The sequence below is a fragment of the Lagopus leucura genome, unplaced genomic scaffold (assembly GCF_019238085.1).
Source record: "Lagopus leucura isolate 7727_CA_CO unplaced genomic scaffold, USGS_WTPT01 Super-Scaffold_100036, whole genome shotgun sequence".
NCBI lineage: Eukaryota > Metazoa > Chordata > Aves > Galliformes > Phasianidae > Lagopus > Lagopus leucura.
This window is the reverse complement of record NW_024962285.1, coordinates 4,611,646-4,631,446: the sequence shown is the minus strand read 5'-3', so window position 1 is coordinate 4,631,446 and position 19,801 is coordinate 4,611,646. Positions and strand designations below refer to the sequence as shown.

The 19,801-nt window shown below is 46.7% G+C and overlaps 1 protein-coding gene across 1 annotated transcript; it reads left to right on the top strand.

The window, feature by feature from the left end:
* Positions 1–134: 134 nt before the first annotated feature.
* POLR1E (RNA polymerase I subunit E) lies at positions 135–13,252 on the top strand. Its single transcript, XM_042882930.1, has 12 exons — positions 135–282; positions 359–462; positions 1,071–1,147; positions 3,169–3,254; positions 4,041–4,096; positions 4,476–4,620; positions 6,369–6,476; positions 6,895–6,991; positions 7,709–7,842; positions 9,291–9,372; positions 10,224–10,355; positions 12,651–13,252. Exons 1-12 carry the CDS (start codon positions 222–224, stop codon positions 12,808–12,810), a joined length of 1,242 nt encoding a protein of 413 aa, XP_042738864.1. The 5' UTR covers positions 135–221; the 3' UTR covers positions 12,811–13,252.
* Positions 13,253–19,801: the final 6,549 nt, after the last annotated feature.

The window sequence follows — 19,801 nt, the reverse complement described above, 5'->3', positions numbered from 1 at the left end:
CTCCACCCCCACTCCCACCCTTTCGCCGCGTCGGCCGGAAATGACGCAATCGCGCCTCGACCTCCGGAAATCAGGCGCAATTGCGCCTCGACCGGAAGCGACGCAATCTCACCGTGTCGGCCGGAAGTGACGCCATCACGCCGCGGCGGCAGCCAACGAGCAGCGCGGGCACTCGGGCCGTGTGGTAAGCGAGCCGGGCGCGCTATTGCGAGCATCGCGCTATGGCTGCCGCGACGTGGTGCTACCGTGGGGACCCCGAGGAGGAGCAGCCGGCACTGCTGGGTGAGAAGGGCGCGGGGCTGGGCTAGGAGGCGAGCAGCGCCGGGGCAAGGCTCACGGCCTGTTTTTCTGCCCTCAGTGACGTTCTCTAATGGGCGGCTGCAGCGGCCCGACGCTGTGCGTTTCTCCCTCTACCGGAGCAGCGATGTGGCCAATCCCCGGAAGAAGAGGCGGAGGATCCTGGTAAGGCCTGGCGGTCTGGGCGGCCCCGCGTGCCTTCTCACGGGATGTGATCGGCGCGTGGCAGCGCGTTGGTAATTCCTGCGGCTGTCCGCATGCGTGGTTCAGCGGACGAATAAATGATTTCTGAGCCAAAATCCTCAGGGGGAATATCCTACGCCCGAGTAGAGATGCAAATACTTAAAAATGTGTATGTCGGAGCCGTTTGTGCTAGCTCTGTTTTCAGCTGGCTAATCATAGCCACCACATGATACTAAAGTTTTGAATGCAGTGTGGAAAACTGCTGTAAACTGAGCTCCCCTGCCTTCTAATGATGGCTTTCCACAGTTCTTTGCCCTTTGGCACATTTTGATGTCCGTAAGGCTTGTTTTGTAGACTTAGAGAAGCTTTAAGTAACTGTGTTAAGCAACCTAAAGCATTGCAGTTAGGATCTGAAGCTGACTAATAGATAATGCTCTTTTCTATTGACTCTTTCACACACTGCTTCTGCTGCTTTAAGGTATGGTGGTTGTGGCAATGTCAAGCTTTGTGTCACCAGAGAGAATAAAGTTTGTGTAGGGAAATATGCACTTTCAAATAATGTACTCAAGTAATTTTCCTTTGTTTTTCAGGTTTCAGAAACTGAAAGGCTTTCATATGTGGGGAATAACTTCAGCAGTGGAGCTATGAAATGTAACTCCTTATGCAGGTATGGGTAGCTGGCAACTCTGTGGCAGAAACAGGGAGGTGAAGGCAGAGGAACTGCACAAATAAAATATTTTTGTAGCCTTCTGTAAAGCTGGCTGATGAGTTCTCGTTGAGCCCATGGTGTGAATGCAGAGGATTTGGGCAGTAGACATGCGCTCCTGGCAGCTGCTTACACATAAGTGGAGTATAGCTCTGCTTGAGAAAAAGGTGGGAAGATGTCTGCACATAGCTGAAACCTAGGGACAGCAGCTTTATTCCTTCTTAATTGCCACGATCAGCATCTTTTATTCAGGAACCCAGTGGATTATTAGTCACCATTCAACCTGGGGCCACAGTACAATAGTGCTGTATGAATTAATAACTTGTCTGTGCCTCATGCTGTAATTGGAAGCCTTGGTGAAATGTCCAGGTTTACGAAGGTGATCTCTATGGCCTTGAGGCAAATCCCATGAATTCATGAGAATTATTTTGTATGGGAGATCTTTCTCATCCTCTGGTATAAGAACCTCTTGAGTAGGTGGAAAATCAACGTAAAACCATCTTACTTTGTTATGTCTAACCTGCAAAGCTGTGAAGTGCTTGTAACGTGTGTGTCAGGCTCCTGTTAGCAAATGCTGTACCCTGTGAATGTGCTCCACTTGTCTTGCACTGTTTGCTCATGGTTTATCTCTACTCTGACTACAGGGACTTCTTAAAGTGGGGTGACACAATGAAAAGTAAGCAGAATTACAGAGAACTCTTAAGGGGAGGGACTTCCAGCCATTTAATGTCCTTGTTCTTTTGAGAGGGTCATGATATGGATTATCAGATATTTCTCTCCAAATTGAAAATATATGGTGAGCTGTTCAATGAGAGAAGAACGGGCTGCAGAATCAAGTCCAGAGAGAGGTGGTTAATAGCTCCATGTCTGAATGGAGATCAGTGACTCCCACAGTTCAGTAGTGAGGCCAGTAGTCTTTAATGTCTTAATCAGTGACACTGGCAGTGGAGTTGAGTGCACCCGTAGCAAGTTTGCTGATGGCACCAAACTGTGGTTTGCAGTCAACACACCAGAGGGATGGGATGCCATTCAGAGGGACCTAGACAGGCTTGAGCAGTGGTAAATCTCATGACGTTCAACAAATCCAAATGCAAGATCTAGCACCGGGGTTGAGGCAACCCTCACTACCAATACAAGCTGAGGTATGAAAGGACTGAATGCAGCCCTTTTGAAAAAGAGCTGGGAGTACTGGTGGGTGGGAAGCTGGACATGAGCCAGCAATGTGCCCTCAGCCCAGAAAGCGAACTGCATCCATTTTGAGCTGCATCAAAAGATATGTGGCCAGCAGGGTGAGGGAGGTGATCCTGCCCCTCTACTCTGTGCTGGTGAGAGCTCACCTGGAGAGTTGTGTGCGAATTTGGAGTCCTCAGTACAGGAGAGACATGGAGCTGTTGGAACACATCGAGAAGAGGGATACAAAAAGGATCTGAGGGATAGAGCAGCTCTCCTATGAGGACAGGCTGAGAGCTGAGTCTGTACAGCCTGGAGAAGAGACAACTCTGATGTGACCTGGTAGCAGCCTTTCAATATCTAAAGCAGAGCTACAGGGAAGAAGGGGACAGAGTCTTCAGCAGGGTCTGTGGTGACAGAAAAAGGGGAAATGGCTGCAAGCTTAAAGAGGGCAGATTTAAGTTGGATATAAAGAAAAAATCTTCTACAGTGAGGGTGGTGAGGCACTGGAAGAGGTTGCCCAGAGATGTGGTTGATGCCCTGTCCCTGGAGACCTTCAGAACAAAGCTGAGTCAGGCCCTGGGCAGCACGATGAAGCTGCCTTTAAAGGTCCCTTCCATTCTGTAGGGATTCTGTGAATCTGTTCTATGATTCTGTGGTGAGGAGCAGCGCAAACTGTTTGGTTTGCTCCTCTGAAGTGTGAAATGAGAAGGATTTGACTTGATTGAAATTAACCTGTTTTGGAGATGGCAAATTCATTTTTCTCAGCTCTGAGTCTGTCACTGGTAATCATTTGCACCTGTTCTCCCCAGGTATTTTCTTGGCGTTTTAAACAAGGATTCTGGGCAAATGGAAGTCTTCAATGCTGAAATATTCAACATGCAACCCTTACTGTCAGGTAGGACAATTCTGTATTTAACCCTGGCATCAAGGTCACAGCATCCTGGAAATATGTATGCATTCAGCAACTAACTAATAGGCTACTGACAGCATTGCCCTCTGTTTCCTCCTACTCTTATTTCCTCATTTCTGCTGTACTGTCTTAGAATGAGGGAAGGAGGATGCTTCACTCTCTCTGCACCTGGGGAACAGCACGGCATGAAAAAAGAGGGAAGGAAGGGAGCAAGATCATAGCTGAAATTCAGGGAAGGGGTTAAGCAGAGAGCTCTGGGGTGGAAGGGTGGGAATACCAGGTTTAGAAAAAAGGTTGTCATTGCTTAGAATAATTGCAGTCTTCTCCTGCTGAGGGAAGCTTGGAAATAATGAAGTCATCAGACTGAGTCATTTGATGGAGGGAAAAAAAAAAAAAAAAAAGAGAAGCTTTTCACCAGCAGAACTGCTTTTTATTACAGAATCTAGTTGAAATAACCCTAAGAATATGACCTTTAAGAAACTGTTTTCTTTTGTGGGCAATAGGAGTTTAGTATTGCTGCAATCTGTGTATTACACTTATAGATTTTGTAGCAAAAATTGTCCTGCTTTTCCCTTTTTTTTTTTTTTTTTTTTTTTTCAGGTACACAATCTTTTGTATTCAATGTATTCTTTTATTAACAAAATCCTGTAGAGAAGATCCTGAAGTGGAGTACCTAGTCCTTCTGTAATGTTCTAGAGCTGAAGGGGTACCAAATACATGCACTTGCCTGCCTGCTGCAAGCCAAGCATACTAATTTTTATTCTTTTGTAGATAATGCAATTCCTGATGACACAAGGGATTATCAGAATAAATCCTACAGGGAAAAGGTAAAGTTGAAACCCAGTATCACACTCTGCTGTAGTTATCCAGCGGGCAGTGGTAGATATTTGTCTGAGGCTGAGATGTTTGGTTGCTGCAGGACAAACTTTGCAGGGTTGGCGCTTCTTGCGTGCGTTGAAAGTTTTTGAGGCAGCATGATGTTAGTGTCTAGCTTAGCAGTGTTTTCCTGACTACATTAGCCTTGTCCACAGTGCCAGGCAAAACGTGCCCTCGTGCATTTTTTGTAGTATGCTTGGGTTGTACCCAGTGATGTGTTTGAGATTACTGTAAATGTGGAACAAGCAGTGGCTATCTGGGTATTCTTCCTTCATGCAAAGTGTCTGGAGTTCAGCAGTGTGTTGTCATTTGCTTCTCTGTTATGCACAGGTGGATTTGTGCATTGAAGCCTTTGGTACCAGCAAGCAGAAGCGAGCTCTGAACTCTCGGCGAATGAATGCAGTGGGCAATGATATTCTGAATACAGCTGTGACAAAAGCAGCAGCGGATGTGATAGATGCAAAGGGGGTAACAGGTAAGAATGTTGTCTGAGATGTTGATGAAGGCAATCAAAATTACCTTCTTCCTGTCCATTCCTTGCCAAATATGGCAGGAAGAAGAAAGGTGTTTTCCTTGACTAAGAAGGTAGGTGGTTGGTTTAACTGCTGAGATGGGCACGTGTTGAGGAACTTGCCAATTTTTATTGGAAAAGGAGGTGCTTTTTTATCTGGCTGGGCTTAGTGCAGGCGTTGCACGGGTGAGGGAAAGCTCCTGTGTTATCAATGTCCATCGCTGCCTGTTTTTGTTGGTGTTCTAGAGATCCATGGACTACCAACATTAGATAGTAGATCCATTGCTCTACAAACATAAAATTCACCTGGCTTGAGAAGGGTCACTAATTAACTGTTTGTTCATTAACAAAAGGTTCAAAGGTTCAAAAAGGTTCACAGTGTATGGAAAATGGTCTAAATAGTATCTTTTGACTGAAGCATTTTGAGTTTGGTTAGTCCAGTAAAGAGGAGGCCACAGGGAGGCTTGCGACAGTCCACAGCTACCTGAAAGGGCAGTCGGAGCCTAACCTCTGCCAGCACTGTAAGGCTTTACAGAAAGTGTTAGCAGCAGAAGTTGCAGTAATCTCCAGGCTGTGGGAGAGAGAGACTTGTTGCCTTGAAGGGTAGTGCAGTTCTGTGACAGGTTACAGGGAGGTGAATGGTCACTGTTCTTTAGGTGACCTCCAAAGCCTGTACAAAGCCAGGGCTCCTCTGATGTAGTGCTGGAGGCAGTCCTAGTCCAAACAGATAGCTGGACTTGAGACCTTTAGAGCTCCCTTCTTGCAGTGCTTGTGGGATTCTAACCTGCGTTAGCTATGAATGGGAGAGACATCTGCTGACTATCATCTCTCATCAGCTTTAGAACTCTTATCCCTTGTGTTCCATACTCCATGTTTGCTGTGCTCGACGATTTTCTCTGGGCCAAATGGATGTCCATTGGGACACCAGGTGTCAAAACAATGTTTTTACACACTGTAGAAACAAGAGGTGCTGTTGTACCAATCAGTTCATATTGGAGCACTTCTTGCCTTGAATTTTTTTCTAGTCTAGGGCATTTCTGAATCTTAAGTAGCAGAAAGTTCACAGAAGTGATTCAAGAAGTGCTTGGAACACTCTCTGAGCAATACAGTATGAGATTTGTGTGGTCCTGTACAGAGCCAGGAGTCGAGTTGGAGTTGATGGTCCTTGTGGGTCCCTTCCAACTCAAGATCACAAAATCAGTTAAGTTTGGAATAGATCTCCTAAGATCGTCTGGCCCAACCATCAACCCATCACCACCACGCCTGCTAAACCACATCCCTCGGTGCCACAGTTACCCATTTATTGAAAGCCCCCAGGGATGGTGACTCTACCACCTCCCCGGGCAGCCTGTTCCAATGCTTGAGCACTTTGGGAGAAGAAATTTTTCCTGATATCCAACCTAAACCTCCCTGGTGCAACTTGAGACCATTACCTCTCATGCTGTTGCTGAATACTTGTGAAAAGAGTCCAAGTTCACTGCAACCTCCTCTTGGGTATTTGTAGAAAGCAGTAAGATCATCCCTCAGCCTCCTCTTCTCCAAACTAAACAGTTCCAGTTACCTGTTCTGGAGCAGGGGCTATCAACTAGCATTGATCCAAAGTCCCCATTGAGTTGGCTTGTATTTACAAGAAGTCATGGACTTTGATTGTATTCTTTATGGCTTTGTCTGCATGGTCCAAATGTTGTCTTCTTTTCTTCTTCACTCCAAAGCTTTGATCCAGGATGTGGCCCAAGATGATGACCAGAACATGTCCATTTTCCTACCACCATGTCATGAAGATGCTGACAAACCAGAAAATGTTTACAAGTTTGAGGACAGTATCTTTTTCTGAGGCAGTGTGGTCTCCATTGCCTGTAAACTTCCTTGTTGGTAATCTGGCATGTGGGGAAAGTGCTGCTAGGCATGTGACAGCAGAGCTGAGCCTTCAGTTCTGTATTCTTCTTCCTTCCTATAAAGAGGGGGATACTATGCCTGCCTGCTGGGAGCCATTCAGCTAAGCATAGCAGTGAGGCCAAAAGTATGAGAAATTCTTTGTGTTTGAGCCACTATACTTCAGAGACATTTGGTTTCGCTTGCAAGTTCTGTTGTCACATCCTGCTGATTTATAATTTTCTTCCCCACTTCCCTGCCCCACACCTCCTATAGCAAGAGCTGACAGACTGTATCTCACTATGAGCTATTCAGAACCAGTAAAGAAAGAAGGTCCTCGTGTTTTTTTCTTTAAAGTCCATCCAGTTCTGTCCCCAGCAGAATATGAAGCATTGCAGAATCCAGCAGCAGCTTTTGTTAACATCACTCCAGAAGAAATCACCAAGAAAACAGAAGAGAAAAGGTAATAGTTACACAAGCAGCTTTTTAATAGCTAAAATAGCTGGCGTTGTGAAAATGTGGTTCTTCTTACAGGCAGGATGGCAGCTGTTAGCAGCTTTAACAGCTCCACAGTATGGATAGTTACAGTCTCCAGTCCAAAGGGAAGACATTAGGTCCAGCCATCTCTCTGTGCTTACCTTTGGAAGCGTGGAGGTATAACGTTATGGGAGAAAAGGTGCTGTGCACAACAGTGCAGTTGTCCTTTTAGGAACTGATTATAGGGAAAGATAGGGAGTAAATCCAAAGTGTGGGATGAAGGCAGATGCCTAGGTATGGGGCCACAGATCTGTGCTAAGAATGACATGCCTATGGCTGAGCACCACATACTGTCGTAACTGGAATTTGGTGTGGCTTTGCAAATGGACATGGACTTGTGTTAAGTCCTGGTGCTGAAGTAAGCAGGTAAAGCACAAGCAACAGCTCACTTCCACTGCTTCCCTTCTGCGCCTAGGCAGAAACTTGTGGTTTCTGCAGTGCAGGGATTTGTGTAGTGCCACAGGCAGGAATGTGCTGACTGGTGGACAAAGAAAATGTGCACACAGCATTAGTATTAGTGTCCAGGGAACTATTCTAACCTGAAAGAGCTGTGCATTGAATTTAAGGGTGTGTTGTGTACGGTTCTAATAAGTAGCTCGTCCCTGATTCTTTGGTCCTCATGCTTCCTCTCTTTCCTCTTCAGCCATTGCTCCTTTGTCTTAGAGGAGCTGAAGTTCCTGCCTGCTGATGAGAAGAGCAGGGATCGCAAAGCTCGATGCCTGTGGTTTCTGGACATCCTTATTAAGTTCAGCTTTCTGAAAATCATCAAGAAGAAGCGTAAGAGAATTTTCAGCTGTTCCCCTTTTCAGCTACTTGCTGGGATGTGGTTTGTAGTTACTATCATAACAAATACTGAAGCTACCTGGAGTTACCCGTTTGATAAATGGCTACCTGCAGCAGTTGCAGTTCAGCTTGTTTCATGAGGGCCAACGGCATCCTGGCCTGCATCAGAAACAGTGCTGCCAGCAGGAGCAGGGAGGTGATTGTCCCCTGTACTCAGCACTGGTGAGGCTGCACTTTGAGTGCTGTGTTCAGTTTTGGGCCCCTCACTACAAAAAAGACATTGAGGCCCTGGAACGTGTCCAGAGAAGGCAACAAAACTGGTGAGGGGTCTGGAGCACAGATCTTATGAGGAGCAGCTGAGGGCACTGGGTTCAGTGTGGAGAAGAGGAGGCTCAGGGCAGACCTCACTGCACTCTGCAACTTCCTGAACTTCCCTGTGATGAGGAGGGGTTTGGCCTCTGCTCCCAGGCAACAAACAGGACCTGAGGAAATGGCCGCAAGTTGTGCCAGAGGAGGTTGAGGTTAGACATAAGGAAGAACTTCTTCTCTCAGTGGTCAGGCACTGCAGTGGCTGCCCAGGAGGTGGTGGAGTCGCCGTCCCTGGCAGTGTTCAGGAGGCGTCTGGATGAGGAGCTGTGAGATCTGGTTCAGTGCTGGTGGCGGCAGTGGCGATGGGAGGGTGGTTGGACTGGATGCTCTTGCAGCCCCTTTCCAACCTTGGGATTCTGTGATTCTATGATGAGGGTCAGTATTTCCATGTCACTGTGGAGTTTTAGATCTGCATCTGCTGGGAGATACAAGTGTCATTCTTTTCAGTCCCTTTCTAACTGTCACACATCAGGGTCCTGCTGTGAGATCCTATCTGTAGGAGATAAAATAGCTTAGATCTGAATTTGAGATTTTTTTTTTCGCTTGTTGATAGTTCATGGTTTCTGTACCTAAAAACACATTTTGTATTGTCAAATTTTACTACTGAGCCAGGAGGCAGGAAGCTATCAGCATTCTCCCTCATCTAGCCTCCATTTTTTAGCTGCAAGAGACATACATACACAGTGCAATCTTTAGGTGTTTCTGTGTTCTCAAGAATGGGGGTTCGTGTCAGACTTTGCTTAATATCTCAGTGTGTGAATGACAGTCTTCAAAATGTTGCTTATGAAATGGCAGGAACTGCTTTTCTCAAAAGCACCACACAAATGTTTTGGTTGAAGTTTTCAGGACTTGCTGTATTTCACAGACCTTGTGCTCCTGTTTCTTACAAAAATTCCAACGTTATCATTTTCAGTGACAGGGAAGATGGGTGAGGAAGGTGAGTCTGTCTGTAAACATCTTTCTGCATGGGTGGAAATGCAGGAGTCATCCAACAGGAATTAGTCCAGAAGGCTTGAAATGGATGTGAAAATAACTAGTCTTGGTGCTCACTGTGAAACCCCTTTCTATCCTAGATCCGATGGGTCCTGAATGCCCTCACATCATTAGCAGGAAACTCATGAAGAACTTCACTTCACTCACCTACAACAATGGCAGGTAAGGAGCTGTGATTGCTTTGATGTTATTGATGTTCAAATGGTGTGGAATACAGCTTGAAGGGCCACAGAGTCATTATCAAATAACACTGCACCAAAGTGGAAACAGCAGAAGCTTCTCTTGAGTAGCAGACCAGGGCAGGTAGAATATTCTGTTATGACTGGTGTTCATCCATGAAAAATGTAACTGGGAGAGGCAGAAGCATGTGTGCGTAAACAAGCCTGTGCCTGTGAATTTAGCCAGCATCACCAGGCTGACTTTATCAGCAAGAGTGAGAAGAATTATAGCTGTTGCTTCAATGCATTTCCTCAAGAATCCAACAGCCTCTGCACAAAACAAGCCTAACTGCCATGGTTCAGCCATCATACAGCTGCTATTTGCTGTGAACCGGACGTTAAGAAGAAAGTTTGAGTCCAAATGGGCCAGAGGGAGCATTTGTCTGTAAAGACTCAGACCAGAGGTGAACAGTCAAAATAAATGCTTTCAGACCTGCTTTGTGTGCTGTGTATTTCAGGTGCCATTAATGGTTGCAGTGAGTATCCTCAGCTCAGCTTCACATTGCTGTCCTCTTGCCAGTGTGCCTGGGAGGCAGAAGTGTCAGTAGATAGTGATTTAATCAGGTCTGTAAGCCAGTAAACATTTCCACTTTTGAACAGGAACAGGCAGTTGTTGAGGAAGACCTTGAAGGCCCCTGTGATCAGAGATGTGTGTTGCTTAAAGCTCTTTTCTCATGCCTAGGAAATGCTTGTCGTAGCTAACTGGGGCTCCATTTCTGCCTGCACCTCATAAATGGTTGTTTTTTGGGTTTGTTAACTCTCTGCATTTCATCTGTTCTCACTCTTGCTGTTTAGTGTTCAGAATTTAATCTCTGCATCACTGAAGACTAAAATTGCAGCATATGTCATTGCATTGGCTCTGCACATTAAAAACTTCCAAATAGACCTCACTGTCCTGCAGAATGACTTGAAGCTCCATGAAAGCAGGTGAGTCATATTTGCTCACACCTGTTAAGATGCCTATGGTCCTCGTGCAAGCAGTCTGTGAGAAGAGAGCTCTGGAGCCTCTTCTGTGCCCAAATAGTGCAGTGATACCTGCTGTGAGATTTCTAAATTGCAGTTGGACTCTGTGTTGAAGTTTTAAATTCGAGCCCTGCTACATGTAATGGGGTGGTTAAACAACTCAGAGCTTTGAAAGGGTGCTTTTCACAAAGCTGGTCAGGTGCACTGTAAGGCTTTTCATCTATTTGAAAGTGGGAAAACTTAAGGCAGGCAGCATCAAAATGGCAGAAAACCTATCCAGGTGCTACCCAGTGCTGTTTCTTGTCTGCCAAATCACGTTGTTCCTCACTGAGCAGTCCCCTGTATCCCTTCTTTCTGCAGAGATCTTGTGTCAGCTAGCTACCAGTTTGGATGCAAGTACAGATTTGTATCCAACTGTAGCTGGAAAGCTAGGAACAGATTTTCTGTCTCCCAGGCAGATTGCAAGCATGTAGTTGCTGCTCCTCCCCTGGTGTGGGACTTTGCAATGTAATTTCATGAGGCTCTGCTCACATCATCTCTTCAGTTTGTCAGAGTGTGTCTGGATGTCACAGCGCTCTGGCTGCTCCTCCCAGTGCCAGCTCAGTGAAGGTGAACGGGTAGAGAACAACTTGCAGTGTAAGCATCCAGGCAAACAATGCTTGTCATGTTCAATTGTGGGGAAGTTTCTCCCTAGGCTTAACTTTTCTGTGGAGAAATAACGTTTCTCCTGCCAAGTGATGTCTCTGTGCTGCTAGCTGCAAGACGTGCTTAAGCCTGCAGGTGTCAGGCAGAGCCTGACAGCTCTCTGGCACTGAGAGCTCTTCCACTGCAGTTTGCACTATAACATCTCTCTGGCTCCTGCAGAATAAATCAGGAATTGATCAGAACTAATCAGCCAGCCTGCTTAGCTTGCTGGGAAATCTCCCAGCAGACATTAGCTCATCAGGCAGCTTGTTATTTCTGTTTGGGAGTGGGGTCGGGTGGCCCTGTTGGTAGCTGCTCAGCTGTGTATGATAGGGTCCCAGCCTTTCCTGTTCTGCAAGTTGTGGTGACTGTAAAGACACTTGCTGCCTAGCTCCACTGCGTTATCTTTCCCACTGGGGTTGTTTAGAGGTGATGCAGCTGGGAAGGAACGGAAAGGACAAAGCCCCTTCAGTACCACTGTGAAAAACATTCTAGAAGCTGGGGCTTCTAGAAGGATTTAATGTCGAGATTCTGGGGTAACTGGAAGTTATCAGAGCTGTTAGCTGCCTCTTGTTTTTTTAAGCTCTATAGTCAAACCTGTTGCAAAGATTTCTGGGTTTTGCCTCCAGTTCTGTTCTTTGTTGCCTAATAGTGGATTTAACAGTGTAATCTGGTGTTGGTTTTCTATACTTTTTAAAATTTTATTGCTTTGCAAGTAAGCTTTTCAATAAAAGACATTCTCGGCAGTTAACACCAAAGTTTTTTGCTTTTAAGTGCTGTACTGGAGCTGGGAGCATAGACTGTAGCATGGTGGTAAGAAAAACAGTGAGGGAAGCAGCAACCTGTTGGAAAAAATGAAGATGAGGCATCTGGCCAAAAGCCATTTGATTTAGCCTTGGAATGATCATTGCTTAGAGTGGGAGGTTTGTTTGAATAGCACCAGATATCTCTTGCCATCTGAATCTGTTTGTCTTTCAAAGATGTGCAGTCAGCTGAGAGGATTCTGAGATGTGTCCTCATGGTCCCAGACTTTCATGTCCTTGCTACATTTGCTTAGACATGCTTTGTTCTGTGTTTGACAAGTCTCCAGGTATGTTCTGGCCTGTGACATCTTGACCAAGCCCTACTTAGTACAGATCTCAACCAAGACCTTCCGTTCACATCTAGGACTGCTGTATTTCAGCAGTTAAGAGAAGATGCTTCCTTTGTTCTAGATTCTCTCCATCCTGTCACTCATAGTATAAGGTTCTATTGGGAAACTAGTACAGGCTGCTTGCTTTTATTTTTTCTTCCAAGCCTGCTGTACCCTGAGTAAGGCACCATGGGTTTATAATACTCTCCGAGGTTCTTGTGTCCAGTTTGGTGTTTTAGCCTCTACAGCAAGGCTCTGCCTTGTAGTCTTTAAATACTTCCAGCTTATGTTGTCGTGGTTGTGTTGAGATGCAAGCAGACATCCTGCTTGCTTCTGCCTCTTAGCTTTTCTCTCGAGGTGAAAAAGCTGTCTCTCTTTTTGCAGTGTCTTCCTCAGAGGACCTCTCTGCCCCAGTAACACAGTGTTTTTCTGTTGTTTTCCAGGATGATGGACATTGCAAGGGCCATGCGGTTGAAGGTCTCCAAGGCAAAGGGGATGCCAGGACTTGAGAATGATCAAAATCACAAGCTTGGCACCCTCTCTCTCCCTTTGCCTGTGCAGAAAGCCTCGGGAAGCCAGAGGAAACGCAGAAAGATTAACTAAAAAGCAGGGGTGAAACAGTTTCATTCTCAACAGTTATTCTGCAGATGCAGCATCACGGGGATGCTTCTTCTCTGTTGGATTTGGCTTTCCAGCATCACAGCACAGCCCCGTTGAAGTCTCTCAGTTGATGGGAACAGACGTTTCACAGAACCACTAAGGTTGGAAAAGACCTGCAAGATCACCCAGTCCACCCATCGCCAACAGATCTCACTAAACCTCGTCCCTCAACCCAAAAACTGCCCTTCCCAGCAGCCTGGCCCCAGGACGTGGGGAGGGTGCAGTGCAGCACAGACAAATGATATGGCACTGTGCTTAATTTGCTAGGAAAGTGTCAGTTTTCAGAGATGACGATTTCAAAAGACATTATATGCAGAAACATGCTGCCACATTCCACACATATCAGGGGATGCTTTGTACAAATAAAATGGTGGAACTGGAAAAAGTCACCTCTACATTTTTTTTTTTTAATTAAACTGGACTGTGAAAGCTAGCTACCTGACAGGAAGCCTGATCACAGAAAAATTGAAAAGCATTTCCTGACATTGAATTTGTTAAGCAATGGAAAGCATGGTAGATATAATGTGTCCTGATTGAAAAACAAGAAGATTTTTTAAAAATAATTTTATCTCACTAGTCTGTTGCTGGTTGAACTGAGGCTACAGGAAAAATCTGTATTTAAAAAAAAAAAAAAAGCAATTGGAGAGTAAAGATGCTAATTTCAAATATTAAGTTTTGACAGTAGGTGAAAGTTCTGATGCTACATTTATAACTGCTGGTCGTTTTCATTGGAGATGTTGATAACAAATACAATGTCACTGAAGAAATGGCTCCTTTGGTGCCCCTGAGAGGCACAGCTATGTCTCTGATTTGTAAGAAGCAGTAAAAAAATACACAAGAGTGATTTTCTGTAACTCTTGTCAGCACCTGTGGTATAGCTGCGGATGGTGAGCCAGCAATGGTCGGTGCAAAGAGGATGTATAAAATCCATAGGAGATGACGTAGCTACCACTGGTAACTCCAGTTTTACAAAATGTCACTGCATCAGGCATCAAGAAAATGGTTGATGTCATGCAAATCATCATCAAAGCTAGAACTTGGTGAAGTCCAACCATCGCCAGTTCTAGGGGTCCTTAAAAGTGTGGATGCTGCTGCAGGTCGTCGTCAGCTTCCCTGAAGGAAAGCAGCAAAGTCAGGGTTAAATACTAAAAAATCTTTATGATTTGCCAAGTGAAATCGAGTCCTTTAGGGAACTGGAAGGAAAACTTGTGCCAGAACTTGAAGGTTAAACATGGCTGACAGATTTGGCATTTTTGTTGACTGCTCATTTAAGTGAGTTAAACATGCTTCCCCGAGGTGAGATCGCCTTATCTGTGCTGTGATTCAGACAACAACAGCACTTGAAATGGGACTTAAATTAGGGCAAGCTCCAGTTACGGTAAAATCATTCCATGCATTTTGGTATGCTGGCTAGCCACAGCCTTATGAGCAGTTCTGATAAATTTGAGAACAGATTCCAAGGTTTCCAAACAAATCATTGTTTTTTCGTATGTTTGGGACTTCATTTTCAGTTGAGATAAATGCATTATGTGCAGATTTTCAGGTGGAATGCATAGAGTTGTAATCATACATTCAACCCAAAGAAAAATTGGGTCATGTCTCTCTGCAAGACTTTTGTAAGCCCTCTCTTACCAGGGAGAAATACCCCTGCTTCACAGGCACGCGTTATTCGTGTCATCACTTTTTGGCAGTGTCAGCTGAAAGTGAATGGCAGAAGTGTCTGCAGAGGTAAAGCTCCTTCTGGGGGGGCAGCAGCAAAGCATGGACGTACAGGCACGCCTGTCACTGTGTCACCTCTGCATTACAGGCTCTGCCAGGAAGGTCAGAACTGTTTCTATTCCTGAAAGCCACGGTGGTTCTGTCATGCTAGGATTTCTGAATGGGATCTTAAGGATCCACCAGCGCCCAAACCTGCTCTGTGCAGCTCAGGCAGAACTGAATATCTCTTTACTTATATTTATTTTTAACAGTTGATTTCTATTTGCCTGTTCACTTTTTTGGAGGGAAACAACTCTGTTTCTGCTCTGGCATCTGTACAAACTGTGCACAGGTAGGCATCATTTCTGGTGACAGTTTTCTTTTTGTCTCCTACCAGAGGGAACCATGTTTTCCAGGGACAGGCTGCTGGGATTGCAGTGAATGAGAATGGGAGAGAGCAAATGACAGATAAATGAAAGTGGCTTTGTTATGCCAGCTCATTTCTCCCAAGTGTTCTGTTGATTTGATTGCCGAATTTATTTTGTTGTGTTTCTTGAGTGATGCCAGGTATAGCTGTCTCCCAGTTTGCATTTCCTAGTTGTCCTTTCTGCTGCTGATGAAGGCAACGTAACTTTCATGGAATCACAAGGTTGGGTTGGAAGGGGTCTTGCAGCCACATGAAATTCAGTTTCTCCATCCCATGCTGTCTACTTAACAAGATAATACTCTTAATGAGGGTTTTTTTTTTCCTACTGCTGAGAGTGGTTTTCCACTTTGCCTTACACTCATGACAGAGGGAGGCAGTGATTACATGGAACTGCTAATGGCCTTGACTTAACCTGTGTGGACGTGGAAGAGGCATTTGCAAGTGAGCCCGATGATGGCAATGAGATACTTTTGTAAAAGCACAGAAGAGGCATGGAGAAATACGTAATAAGAGCCACTGGAAAAGCAGAAGGGGCTCATGAACCCGTGGCCACCGGTTTGGACAAGCTGTATGCCCACACAGTGTCCTGTCCTCTGCGGTGAACAGCTGCATCTGCACACACAGGGAAATGTAAGGAGATGGGGCACACGGTGCTGCGTGCTGCAGCATGGCCTCTCTGCTCCACCTCTTACCCAACCTCCTGCTTACAGCTACACCTGATGGACTCTGCATCCCCTTAGGATGAAACTACCTCCTACTTCATGCTGTCCTATATGCTTGGATTTCACAGTGTCCTGCAGCAAGAAGGCTGTGCACTGAGCAGACTCAGCAGGTGGTGGATCACCTGCAGCAGCCCTGTGGTGCCTGTACTTCAGTGGGCAGCTGTGAGAATCCTTCTTAGTTTTTTTTTTGGCTCAAAGCTTGCTTCCTGAGGTTTTTCTTGTGATAAGACTCTGAGTGACTTGTCAAGGAGGCAGCTGATGGGTGCTAACTGTGTGACAATCGATATCGCTTTGGGAACATTTGCAAGCCCCTTCCCCCAGAGCTGCTTGCTCTGTAGAAGAGCGGAAGAGAGTGCTCAGGAGTGTTCACTGGCAGAAGATCTGGCCTGTGGCCAAACCGCTCCAGCTAAGTATGGGAGGCTGGGGGATGATACCATTGTATCTTGCGAAGGCAAGATGCAAGTTGGTGCCTCCCTGCTTCCTCTTATCTGCTGGCAAGGCCAGAAAGATAAGAACAAAGGAGGTTCCTGCTGAGATCCCAGAGCCAGAAGCTGCCACCGCAAGGAGAACTGACTCAACCACCTTGGGTTTGAGCTGTCACTCAAAGGAGAGCTGACTCGACCACTTTGGTTTTGAGCTGTCACTCCAAAAAGAGCTGACTCAACCACTTTGAAGCATTGAAAAAGGGCCGTCATCACCATGGTCTTCGTCGTGGTTGGCAACAGGACAACTCTGCCTGACGACCCACCACTACTGAAGATCAAAGACTGAACTATGGACCACGCTGGATCCATGGTGGTGACTGTGTCCCTCTTGCTGCCTATAAAGACCCCTTGCTTCTTCTTTTCTATCTTTTCTATCGCCCTCCTTCCCTTCCCCATTACCCTAATTCATAATAGTGTCCGTCCTCCCCTTCCCCATTTCCCTGATTAAGATTTGTAATAAACTGGTCGGACCAACATTTGAACCGTTGCTTCTTAATCTCACGCCGGGTATATAGATAATAAAAGAACCTCCTCTCCCTCCTATAAATTGGAGTGAGACAGCAGCAGCATGGGGCGTAGGTTTGTGCCCCCACAGAAACATGCTGGAGCTGCACCGCATTGAATAGAGAAGCTGCAAAGCAAGCAGGCAGGCAGCAGTGGTGCTAACACTGAACAGGGTGGAAGGAGCACGGGCAGTGCCAGGCTGGGAAAGGCAACCAGGGAGCATGCGTCAGGCCCCATGCTGCAGCAGAATCACCGTGTGCTGTCCCCAGGGTTCCTGGGCAAATGGCAGCAGTCACTATAGATAAGAAGGAATGAAGCCCAGGAGACTTTACCCCACCATCAGGTCCCTAGCTGGTGGCTAAGACAAGTCAGACTCCTAGAAATGTGAGACAGGAGTCTCTGCCGCACAAATCCCACCTCTGCAGGAGCAGCGCCATCCTGGTGCTGCCATCTCACCAGGCCAGGCAGGCAGGTGGTGTGTCACGCTGCTAAGCAGCACTGTGCTCATCCCTCCCTCTGGTCCATCCTAGGATACAGCAGTGAGTTGTGCCATTCCTATTTCTACCACCCACAGAATGGTGAGAGCAGAAGGGGCAGTAAAACAGAGAAGAAGCTTTTAACATCTGCAACTGATACCAAACAAAAATGTACACAGTGGGAAGAATCATTCCTAGCAGATGAAGGCAAGAGAGTACGAGCTAAGATGCAGGCATTGTATTATGCAGAATATTAATGCCAGCTTCTTTATTCCTTTAGATCTGATTGCTAAGGATGATGCCTTTTCCTCTGCCAAGGACCACAGTGCATGAGCAAAGGCCACTGTGTATCTTACTGCACTGCAGTGGAGAGAATAAAAGCAAAGGAAGGTTACTCAAACAAGCAAGAAAGAGGAGACCGCAGAGAAACACAACTGCTCCCAGGTGCTGGAGAAGAGGGTAAGCTGGTCATTAATCCAGCAGCCAAGAAATCACTCTCAAAGGGCTGAGGCACACTGAGATTTTACCTCCTGTGGGTTTCTGGTGCACAGTGCCAACTCTCCCTTCCTACCATGCCTGCAGCCTCTCCCTCCCACAGCTCCTGCTGTTGCTCAAAGTGCTGCCTGGACCGAACAACGATGCTCTCCAAAGCCTTTCTGACATGGGACAGCGCTGGGAGCACCATGAGCCTGCAGTGGGGCTGAAGGCCGCTCCTCCCCATAGCCACCGCCAGCAAATGACCTGGGTGGCAGCCAGCAGGAACTGCAGCTTGCTGAACAAGAGACCAGACCCTGCCCTAGTACTGGGGCAAAGAACACAATGCCTGGTGTGGGGCAAACAATTTACAGCATGGTGCTGATTTATTACCTTGCTTGCAAAAGTTCACTCATTAAGGAGCAATGTAAAGAAATCTGTCTTCCACCATGACACCGGAACAAGGGATTGGCTCCCTTACAAATGCCCACTCCCTCCTCACAGTCCAAATGAATGCTGTTGTCTGCTATCAGGCACCCTGCTGAAAGGCACAGAAAGGTCCCTGAAGCTTTGCAATGCTGGATGCCATTCCTCAGCATGACCACCAGCAGGGGCGAGGAGAAACACCAGTAGAAGGATAGGATACAGCTGGAAGCTGACAGCACAGCTGTCTTTGTTGCCACCATCATATCTCTGAAACCTCTCTGCCTTGACCACAACCTGGAGTGCCAGTCAGGTAGGTTCACGGCAGCTCAGCCACAGCTGAAGGCCATTATTAATTCAAACAGGTCCTCTTGGATGGATACCCATGTACTGCACAGGGAGGTGGTAGAGTCACCATCCCTGGAGATGGGAGCCAGCCAGCCGTGGAGATGTGGCACTGAGGGACATGGTCAGCAGGCACGATGGGGACGGGCTGGGTTTGCCCTACAAATCCTGCCATTTCAGCAGGGCACAGCTTGAAAAATTTGTCCTGGAGGTGCCTGCTCACTCCTGCACATGTTCCTGCACTGCTTAGGCAGCAGCATCCTGCAGTCCTTCTGCAGGGACTGAAGATCCAGAGATAGAACTAGCACTGTTACAGCAAAATCAGAAAAATGTAACCCACACCTTGTAGAAAATATTCATTTATATTTTTTGAACTTGAGGTGTTCCTGGACCCAAACGCTTTGTCTTGACAGAGACAAAGTGCAGGGGAGCAAAATCCTCACAGCAGCTCCATCCTGGCCAGCCTTCATCCCACCAGATGTGCTCTGGAGAGGAAGCAGGGGCACTCGTTGCATTAAACAAAATGCTATATTGCAAAGAAAGTCCTGCGTTTCATGATGCTGTGCCAGTGCAAGGCTCCATCTGCTGCTCTTGCCAGTCAAGTAGACTGTCACCATGGAATGACAGAATGGCTGGGCTGGAAGGGATGTTGTGTCCAGCAGCTTGCCACCCCTACCTCGGGCTGCTCAGGCCTCATCCAGCCTTGGCTATGAGCACCCCCAGGAATGGAGCTCCCACACATCTGCAGGCAGCCTGTGCCAGTGCCTCACCACCCTGTGGGTAAACAATTCCCTCCCCACCTATATTTCCCCTTCTAGTTTATAGGCGTTCTTCCTTGTGCTGCCACTCTCTGCCTATGTAACAAGTTGCTCTGCCTCCCACTTAGGTACTGGAAGGTATTTGCAAGGTGAGAACTGCATATACAGGCGGAGGAGGCTAACTACACAACTCCAGTGTGCCACCAAGTTAATGTTTCCAATCCCAATCATGAGGTTACTGCAGGCAGAAGGCAGGGGCTGCCAGCAACCAGCCTTCTGTTGAGGCAGGCAGACCAAGCTGTGCCTGGGAGAGAAGGGGAGTAGCAGCAAGTGAAGTGAAGTGAAGTTCCCACAGCAGCCTTCACAGCACCTTACTGTTCTGAACACACAGCACTGCGTGGGACAGATCCCAGAAGATGATTCCTTCCAGTTTTGCTTGCCCTTGTGCGTAAATGAAGATTCCTCCCTTCTCAACCCTGAGAAAGCACTGCTGGATGATGCAGCCTTGCAGAGAGCTGGCCAAAGCCTCGGCTCCTTGTTCTGCTGCAGCTCCCACTGCAGGGAACACAGGCCTTATGAGGAGCAGCTGAAGGAGCTGGGATTGTCCAGCCTGGAGAAGAAG

Coding starts and splice junctions, on each gene's coding strand:
- POLR1E (XM_042882930.1), top strand. CDS start 222: ATGGCTGCCGCGACGTGGTGCTACCGTGGGGACCCCGAGGAGGAGCAG. Junction 1,148..3,168: donor AAATGTAACTCCTTATGCAG/GTATGGGTAGCT, acceptor TGTTCTCCCCAG/GTATTTTCTTGGCGTTTTAA. Junction 6,992..7,708: donor AAGAAAACAGAAGAGAAAAG/GTAATAGTTACA, acceptor TTTCCTCTTCAG/CCATTGCTCCTTTGTCTTAG.